General features: G+C 41.8%; 1 protein-coding gene across 1 annotated transcript; it reads left to right on the top strand.

Annotated features, from left to right (window-relative positions):
• Nucleotides 1-311: 311 nt before the first annotated feature.
• LOC129588674 (E3 ubiquitin-protein ligase SMURF1-like) lies at nucleotides 312-5,580 on the top strand. Its single transcript, XM_055483009.1, has 3 exons — nucleotides 312-663; nucleotides 4,510-4,548; nucleotides 5,449-5,580. Exons 1-3 carry the CDS (start codon nucleotides 567-569, stop codon nucleotides 5,559-5,561), a joined length of 249 nt encoding a protein of 82 aa, XP_055338984.1. The 5' UTR covers nucleotides 312-566; the 3' UTR covers nucleotides 5,562-5,580.
• The last annotated feature ends 5,047 nt before the right edge of the window (nucleotides 5,581-10,627 follow it).

Below are 10,627 nucleotides of genomic sequence, written 5' to 3'. Positions count from 1 at the left end.
ATTTTTCCCAAGGTGGCACTCTCACTTTCAAAACATCCGTTTGCTTACTCAAACTCGCTAGGTAGTGCCGGCACCGGCATTAGTACACTGTACAATATATTATCCTCAAGTAATCTGCGGATTGTGAATTTGTAACCAAACAAACGTCGAAAATACTCATAATGGTTATCGAGCGCTAAACGGCCGCTCCGCCCCCCGTCAGGCGGCATTGGCCGTATCACTCGCCACGGCTGGCTATATGAGAAATATCCCATACTGCTGTAGTGATCGGAAGTGTGTCTATCGCCAAGTGTCTACCGATCAGCGCCCGCATCATGCACTCCAAATATTGCGGTGGACACACCGATCGGTGGAGTGTGCACTGTGCAGTTTCCATGAATTGATTCCGTGGTCGATTTTTCGATTGAGAGTTCTATCTACGGAAGGCCCACACTAATCCTATCCGTGATATATGTGATATTGTTTTTGTCACAAATTTCCCTACGTTCTAAGTTTAGAAGCTGGCGTGAGCACTAGGACCGGCAACAACCAGAGGATTAGATAATTCGTGGGCGAAGTCATCGGGTATGGCTATACCGGCCTGCGCAGCGGCGGCAGCAGCAGCAGCATCCGGTTCCCGACGAACTAACTCTGCAGGTGGATCCCAAGCTGTAAGATTAACAGGTGAGGAGGCGGATTTTTTGTTCAATGATTACCATGTATTCTAAGAGAGCGTGGACGCTGATTGTTGCTGATTTATAACGAGCTTTCCTTGCGCGTAATGTGTGCGGCATTAGGCGCTTAAAATGAAATACGATCATCCATATTCCACGCGGAATTTATTTTGTTTCGGCTATGCGCAGGGATTTCCGCAAAAGCAAGGAGGTGTGGCAGCGTTTCCGTTTGCAATATTCTGCCATGTCCAAGGCTTTTTCCAATACATGAAACTTTAATATGTATTGCGTTTATTGATCCGCAGCGCCAGACTTTATGTTTCGTTGCCATAAAGTCTGGCGCTGCGGGAAAAATAATAAGGTTGACTATATTCATGCAGAATCGTACTTTGTATAATTACATGTATGCGTGATCAGTTATATTATTGCTTTAATAGTACTGGTTTTGATAATTGATTGCCAGTATATTAATAACACGAGATGTCCAGCAAACACGTGCAAGTCAACAAATTCCGGGCACATTTGATTCTCCCGATCAGACGGGTCTAAAGTAATCAGTCCATTATGCACATGGAGCATAAAAGGGATAACGCGTTTACTTGATACCTTTCTAGCTTGCATGAAGTGGTAGTTTAGTGGAGAAAATTCCTCAATTTACCAGCCTGGCCATGGTAGATCAGTTTGTTTAGCCTCAGTGCTTGCATACCTAGCCGTAGGCGGTCAACAGGGTCAGTGTGCAGCTGAGTTAGCAGTTCGGTTCACATGGCAGCATGCAGTGCTGTCGTCGCAGCAGGGTAGGACAATTTCTCAAGGGGATTTTGCTGCCCGCAGTAATTTGTTACATGAAAGATGATCATCTTCCCCCTGTTCAGGGATTAGGCCTCGCCATTCTGATAAAAATTCACCGGCTTTTATTACTCGCATGAATGTAAGATTAATACCATAACAATATTATATATAGATGCACTGCCCGTTATCACTAGTCAGTGGTCAGCAATGCATTATTGACAGTGTGTAACTTTGCATAAGTGCTGTAGGTATTTTTGCAGTAGTATATTTATTCGAAACAAATCTGTGGTTAGATCTTGAAATTTACGAAGCCGTCAGAAAATAAATTTTTAAAATCAGTACGTTCTGAGCGCTCAAAATAGTACAAATCGAATTATTGGTTGGATCCGAAGAAGCCGTACTGTATCCGATATTCGATTATACCGGGAGAAAGCCACATTGACGTCACTCTTAAACTATCAAAGAAAATCTCTATTCAAACATAAGAATTCGTTGAACTCGTATTGCGTTGACGAATGAATACAGTACCAGCGGTAATATACCGTTTATATCAAATTCAGTGCAAACTGTACAATCTTCTTGGTTAACCTTTAGTATGCAGCCAACAAAATTTTGGCTAGTGGTTCAAAAATTATACTTAGGAATTAAGGGAATAAACTTGAAAGTCTTTTATTAGAGGAATAATGAGCTTCTATTTTAGACAAGCTAAGGTATTTCGCTTGAATGTAGGTTAGCGAAAGCGCAAGGTCGATAACCGTTGATACAGTGCAGCACAAACCCTATTTGCCGGCCAGTTAATTTAACTGTAATATTACGAGCGCACGGTGACATGTTTTCATGTAAGAAACCAGTTTGGACGCTGCGGTTGAAATGCACATTTAATTCCAGTTCGTTCTGCATGTATTGAAAACGATCGTTGGAAATGCGTGAAAATTATCGTATGTTTGACGCCAGTGAACTCAATTCGTTTGAAAATGATTTAAATTTCGAACGTGGCGCTGCCTTACTAAGTAATCACTGAGTACTGAGATGCAGTACGTAATTTGCTGTGGAGCAATTGGCGCTCCTGCACTGATTCTTGCGTTATTAATCACTGAATGCTGATAATTCTGAATAATTTATGGTAATATTCTAAGAAGCTTCTATTGTCGGACAGTCTTCTTGTGCTGTCGAGTGTCCAGCATAATCAATCAAGCATTGCAAGAGAGAAGGAAGCGATCAGTAATCGTCAAGAGCGTTTTCCGTGACAGAGAGTGGACACAGGCAGTAGAATCTTAATTTTGACTGGCGTTGTACGTTTCGTAACGATGTTTGGTCAGTGTTGTTGTGATGCGGTTAGCGTTGCGGTAGCTACAAGAGTATCCTCACACTCGAGTAACCTGCGAATCCGAAAGAAAGCGTAGACTGTTTGACAAGTGCGAGCAGTGATTAGGTTACTTCAAATGCACTGGACCAGAGCACCTTAAATGCCCGCAATGCGAAGTCGTCTAAGGACAACCGTCCGCTGAGACAGAATTATGTGGTCAACAATGACGATGGTAAAATGCACACCTGAAATGCACTGTAATATGCGTATGGTCAACTGCATGTGCAGCATACTTAATCAGTGTATTTCTTGCACTTTGCTAGAAGAGGTAGATCAACGAAAGAAATAGTCGTTAATGATTTCCTACGTATAGTATTAGGTGTTTGTTTAACCGTGATAGCTTTAGTCTGAAGTTGAATCATTTGGACCTGTGTGGGTCGAGGCATTTTGCATTTTGTGCAGCATGTTGTCAAAAACTTCTATAAATTTTAAGAGTGAATATATAACTTCTGGAACAGTCAATTTAATTTACTGAACACTTTGAACATATAATTATAGCAGCGATCGACGATTTACATCTCGTGAAAGTCTTGCGCAAGACAAATCCATGTGACAAACATGTAAAGACCATTCTATACTTGCATACGATGTATTACTGTAGGGAGTCTAGGACGTTTCCCAGCGCTCACGTGAAAAACAGTCAGCTACTTTTTCTACAGCTACATATGGCTAACAGCTTGTTAAGCACGACTCTCTTTTATCAAAATTCAAGGAAAATGATTGTGTAGTGGTCGTTTTTGTCTTACGGCTTACGCACGACGTACCTGGATCATTTGGTTACATTCATTAACGGTGCAAACATTACTTGTAAGGAAGGTTGTATGGATTTAATGATTGTAGGGAAGTTACAGTTTACAGCCATATCTTGGCTTCTGGGATGCAGGTAAACGAAATGTGATAGCCGGTCGAGAGTCCCCATCGTGACAACATTGAAAAATTTGTCACGTTTCGGTATCTCTCTTGACTTCCTGCTGTAAAATCCAGGGATACCACTATTTCAAATAAATAATGAAAGCATTTGTCGGAAAAATGTCACTGGAGCTGTATTTATTTATATATATATATATATATATATATATATATATATATATATATATATATATATATATATATATATATATATATTAGTACAATTTCATGCACATCGGCACATCAGTGTACTGATTGATATGGAACTAATAAAAAAAAAAAAATATATATATATATAATGCTGTATCAGCTTGCATTTTACGCAATAATGTGCGCTTGGCCTTACTCACCAGTACCAGCGTAAACTGGATCCAAAAGAGCGGACGTCTTTGCTTGCCGTATACACGGCACCGAGTCTCCGTAAAAAAGGACTTACTTGTGCCGCTCTGATTTATATGTAATTAGACTGTGAAATATGCTGGCGGTTCTCGTCGGGAAGAATTTAAATCCTTTGCTAAGGCTTGATTGCTTGTGGATGGTTATTACGCAGTGGGTACTGGGTAGTAAATACCTAGACAAGGAACGAGAGATTTTCATATCGAAAAGTGGGGCAATCAATAACACGAAACCATGCAGCTCAACGGGACTCGCACAAGATTTGCTTTTCATTCTTCACTGCAGTCAAGCACACAGTACAAAATGAGGAAATTACTGAAAAACACGTCAACGGCATGGTTCTTATTCCAGATAACTTTACGGTCAAAGGAATAACCCTTTCTTCTTTTTTTGCAGTGCTTTGTGCGAAAAACCTGGTCAAGAAGGAGTTTTTCAGTAAGTATTATTTCCACTGATTTGGAAGCAATTATACTTATTCTATATTCATGACGCACACGAACGTACGAATATATGCTGCAAATTACCTTACAAGGTAGAAAGTATCCAGAAATTTTCTGAATACAAAGCGTTTCCAGTTTAAGATTGGCATCTCTTCAATCTTCGGCTGTATCGCCAGAATCACAACTATCAAAGTCTGGATCTTAAATACTGAGAATTAATTTGACAAGTGTTATCTGACTGCCTGTCCAAATCCCGGACGATAAATCACAGAATAAAAGCTGCACAATGTGTCGGTTTAGAATGCTTGCTTTGTACTACATTTTTCCGGCTGGCATAGTTGCAACGAGAATTAACTAAAGGTATATTTTATTCTTACAATATAATAGCTGGAATCGTGAAAAAATCTTTTATGCCTGTGTTACGGCAGTTGAGTACCTAGTAGTCTAGTACCACCTACGAGTAATCAGTAAACGTAGTACAAGTATCTGTAGAAGTACTAGTAGTGTATAAACTTTCATGTAAGTGTCACCGGCATGCATAGCACCTTGACATTTCTTTACTGAGGCCTTGATCTTCGGTTTCTGTACTGTATAATGCAATAATAAGACCCAATCTAGGGTGTTATTTCTTAGACCGTCTCCTGTTTTTAAAAATATATATAAATATAGATATATTGAATCGGAAATCGACAGCAGCTCCGATGACATGGTGCACGTTTCTAAATAGATTTAGCAAACGAGAATTGCGCAACCAAAACTAATTAAATTAGAGGTATTAATGATTTCGATGGTTTTGCACTATCGTTTTAAAGTTAAATACACATCTGCAAATAGTCATGTATCCAAAGTGGCCTCACAGAGGCCGAAGTATAGTTTTGATTGGTGTTTATTGTAGAATTCCCAGATCCCTTTGTTACTGTCGTCGTGGATGGAAGCGGGCAAACATCCACATCGGAAGTGTGCGCCGGAACGCTCGATCCCAAATGGAACGTTCATTTTGACCTGTAAGGACCATTATTATTGCCAGTAGGGATGGATCATGTGCCTATCAGTTAAATAATTTTGTTCAATTAAAACGGGAACGAAACAGCAAGTACGACTATTCACGAACATCCATCGTAACTTGCATTGATCAGTATAACTTGTAAAGTTGTACGTATATATTTATCAGATTGCGCGGCCTCGTCTATCCTGTCAGCGTCGCTAATTACTGGGCTGTGCTAAACACTACAAAGCAGTTTCTTTTACCGCAGTGCATTATGGTTCTGTGGAAAAATAAGAAAATGCGAACTGGATAGAATATGAATTTCATAAATATATTCTTTCATAAATTAGAGGTCTTCAGATTTCCCCTATTGAAATACGCAAATCTTGTGTTGTCATCATCAGTGTCATGTGCATTTCCAGATAGTGGCAACGCTATCGGCTTTGTGTGACCACATGGGTACACATTGTTGCGTGGGCTGTTCACGGAATTTTATGCTTATCCTGACGATCCTTAATAAAGCAGGATCATGAACTCCCCGTATTGTTTTTCCAAAGCCCAATAGATACACCCGCTGTTGTGATGGGAAATCATGCGCCTGTGGTTTGACACCATGCTGATAAATTCAAATGACTGCATGTGCTGCTAAGGTGTTGAATGCATCCACGCATTCTCTCTTATGATGCGCAGTTAATGACGTGTTATAAATGAATTAAACACAAAAAGCGCATTAACTAATGTACTTCTATAACCGGATTACGGTTAGGTGGGAAAATAGCGGTTTTTGCATACAAAATAGAAAATGACCGTTTCTACAGTCATGGGTGTTTCCGGGTATTCGGAGTAGTGATAAATACGATTTTACAACCGGCACAATATCATTATGCGGTATTAAGGCTGGGTCGGTACGGGGAAGAAACCTTGTTTCATCCCTTAAGCCACGGATGACAATGGATTTCTCGGGGTGGGACCCACTTCGATCGACGTCTTCCTGCGCAGTACACCGGGGAGGTTTGACGCACTGCGCTATAATAATGCTGCGCTAACAGCATTTCCTAACCGGACTTCGTCTTGACAACTAACTTAATTTCTCTAGGTGTGCAATACTTAGTTGATTTCACTTAGATGTAGCGAGTGCTCGGGAAATTCAGGTAGTTTCTTTGGCTTCGCCGCCGGTTTTGTGCTAATGGTGCAGGAAATCACGTAGTTGGTAATTTTCGTATCGGATGCCTTGTCTCCAGAACTGACATCTCACTGCGAAAAACATCAACCCTGGAGCAAACGTGAACAACGCACACCGTGACGGGCTTCCGTGTATTCATATCCCGCATGTCTTCCGAGTACTAATTGCAGTCTATTCTAAGGAGATAAATGAAAAGGCTCTTCTTGCTGCCGGGATGCACTTTAGTGTCGGTGCAAGACGGCGGAAACTGTGAGGATACTAAGGATGTAAGCAGTAATTACTGACAGATGAGTTCTCTGTCGCGACGCTTGTACCTGTCGATCGACGTCATCGCTGCAACACGTCAACGGCATGGTTCTTATTCCAGATAACTTTACGGTCAAAGGAATAACCTTTCTTCTTTTTTTTAGTGCTTTGTGCGAAAAACCTGGTCAAGAAGGAGTTTTTCAGTATTATTTCCACTGATTTGGAAGCAATTATACTTATTCTATATTCATGACGCACACGAACGTACGAATATATGCTGCAAATTACCTTACAAGGTAGAAAGTATCCAGAAATTTTCTGAATACAAAGCGTTTCCAGTTTAAGATTGGCATCTCTTCAATCTTCGGCTGTATCGCCAGAATCACAACTATCAAAGTCTGGATCTTAAATACTGAGAATTAATTTGACAAGTGTTATCTGACTGCCTGTCCAAATCCCGGACGATAAATCACAGAATAAAAGCTGCACAATGTGTCGGTTTAGAATGCTTGCTTTGTACTACATTTTTCCGGCTGGCATAGTTGCAACGAGAATTAACTAAAGGTATATTTTATTCTTACAATATAATAGCTGGAATCGTGAAAAAATCTTTTATGCCTGTGTTACGGCAGTTGAGTACCTAGTAGTCTAGTACCACCTACGAGTAATCAGTAAACGTAGTACAAGTATCTCTAGAAGTACTAGTAGTGTATAAACTTTCATGTAAGTGTCACCGGCATGCATAGCACCTTGACATTTCTTTACTGAGGCCTTGATCTTCGGTTTCTGTACTGTATAATGCAATAATAAGACCCAATCTAGGGTGTTATTTCTTAGACCGTCTCCTGTTTTTAAAAATATATATAAATATAGATATATTGAATCGGAAATCGACAGCAGCTCCGATGACATGGTGCACGTTTCTAAATAGATTTAGCAAACGAGAATTGCGCAACCAAAACTAATTAAATTAGAGGTATTAATGATTTCGATGGTTTTGCACTATCGTTTTAAAGTTAAATACACATCTGCAAATAGTCATGATCCAAAGTGGCCTCACAGAGGCCGAAGTATAGTTTTGATTGGTGTTTATTGTAGAATTCCCAGATCCCTTTGTTACTGTCGTCGTGGATGGAAAGGGCAAACATCCACATCGGAAGTGTGCGCCGGAACGCTCGATCCCAAATGGAACGTTCATTTTGACCTGTGGACCATTATTATTGCCAGTAGGGATGGATCATGTGCCTATCAGTTAAATAATTTTGTTCAATTAAAACGGAACGAAACAGCAAGTACGACTATTCACGAACATCCATCGTAACTTGCATTGATCAGTATAACTTGTAAAGTTGTACGTATATATTTATCAGATTGCGCGGCCTCGTCTATCCTGTCAGCGTCGCTAATTACTGGGCTGTGCTAAACACTACAAAGCAGTTTCTTTTACCGCAGTGCATTATGGTTCTGTGGAAAAATAAGAAAATGCGAACTGGATAGAATATGAATTTCATAAATATATTCTTTCATAAATTAGAGGTCTTCAGATTTCCCTATTGAAATACGCAAATCTTGTGTTGTCATCATCAGTGTCATGTGCATTTCCAGATAGTGGCAACGCTATCGGCTTTGTGTGACCACATGGGTACACATTGTTGCGTGGGCTGTTCACGGAATTTTATGCTTATCCTGACGATCCTTAATAAAGCAGGATCATGAACTCCCCGTATTGTTTTTCCAAAGCCCAATAGATACACCCGCTGTTGTGATGGGAAATCATGCGCCTGTGGTTTGACACCATGCTGATAAATTCAAATGACTGCATGTGCTGCTAAGGTGTTGAATGCATCCACGCATTCTCTTATGATGCGCAGTTAATGACGTGTTATAAATGAATTAAACACAAAAAGCGCATTAACTAATGTACTTCTATAACCGGATTACGGTTAGGTGGGAAAATAGCGGTTTTTGCATACAAAATAGAAAATGACCGTTTCTACAGTCATGGGTGTTTCCGGGTATTCGGAGTAGTGATAAATACGATTTTACAACCGGCACAATATCATTATGCGGTATTAAGGCTGGGTCGGTACGGGGAAGAAACCTTGTTTCATCCCTTAAGCCACGGATGACAATGGATTTCTCGGGGTGGGACCCACTTCGATCGACGTCTTCCTGCGCAGTACACCGGGGAGGTTTGACGCACTGCGCTATAATAATGCTAGAGCGACTTGATCAGCCAACCGGTGTTTTGTGTGCAACTGTTACATCAACTGCTCGTTCGGACTGCTTTGTCGGCATATAATCCACGTGCGCCGAGAAGAAGATCTGAACCTGTTTCGGTATCTGACATGTTGCCCTGATCATCAACCCTGGAGCAAACGTGAACAACGCACACCGTGACGGGCTTCCGTGTATTCATATCCCGCATGTCTTCCGAGTACCATTGCAGTCTATTCTAAGGAGATAAATGAAAAGGCTCTTCTGCTGCCGGATGCACTTTAGTGTCGGTGCAAGACGGCGGAAACCGGTGAGGATACTAAGGATGTAAGCAGTAATTACTGACAGATGAGTTCTCTGTCGCGACGCTTGTACCTGTCGATCGACGTCATCGCTGCGGCTCAGCGAATCATAATAACCGCGGGAAAAGCGGTGCGCCGGTGTATATATAAAAAGGAAGACCTGGTACTGATATTCTGATTACTCCTTTTGCCGACGCTTTTTCCTGTGCTCATGGAAAGTCTTGCTGTAGATTAGTTTAATCTATGATTAAAACATTGGTTGCACGACTTTGCTGTTGCACTGCAAGGAGATCGCCACTGAGTTAGCAAAATTTGGAGCGGTGGAGTTTAAAGTGCACATAGCCGCTTTGCAGCAATACCTGGACATAGTGCGAAGTGGAGCTGTGCCGGTAATTAGTCACCCTGACTTGTTGGCTAAGGAATAGATACCTGAAACATCACCAAAGCGGCCAAACATCCCCGAAGCCGCGGAAGAAGCCGCCGAAGAAGCCGATTTGCCAGAGCTAGAGCCTCCTGCCGTCAGCAACTCTGTCGCTCCTGATTTTCCGACGTTTAAAGTCAGACCTCGCGGAACCATTAAGCCCCGCGGTCGGCCGTCGGAAGGAAGGCGCCATCAGCGATTTAATCGGACAGCCGTACTGTCGTCACAGCCAGTCCAAGCCACACCCCAGCCAGCCGAAACACCGGCTCCCGCTGCTTCGAACAATCCTTCGGCAAGAAGGAACGATATCGGCATGCCGCGGCGGAAGTCGGCCAGGATACCCCACAGTCCGCCGCGTCCAGGAGAAACGCCCGCTTTGCGTGCGGTTCGGATACTTGAGGCACATGCGGATGGTCAAAATGAAGTCGTACACCGATTCGGGGAAGAATTAGTGGTGCTTCGCGAGGACATCAACAATTTGAAAACGTTCGGCTCGGATTTGGAGCTGAGATTACTCAACGCAGGTGTTTATCTGCTACGCAATGCATTTCCTCAAAGAGGCGGGCTAGAACTTCCTGCAGAGTTAGCTCTGTGCCAGCATAACGACCAGTGTTACGCTAGGGTTCGTTTCCATGTCCGCATGCAAGGAGGTATTATCGTACAGCCGCTGTGCAATGGTGACAATCATTATGTTTGCGCCTTCTTTAATTCTCAAAACCC

This window comes from Paramacrobiotus metropolitanus, unplaced genomic scaffold (assembly GCF_019649055.1).
Source record: "Paramacrobiotus metropolitanus isolate TYO unplaced genomic scaffold, Prichtersi_v1.0 Parri_scaffold0000030, whole genome shotgun sequence".
Lineage (NCBI taxonomy): Eukaryota > Metazoa > Tardigrada > Eutardigrada > Parachela > Macrobiotidae > Paramacrobiotus > Paramacrobiotus metropolitanus.
This window is presented reverse-complemented; position numbering and strand designations above follow the sequence as displayed.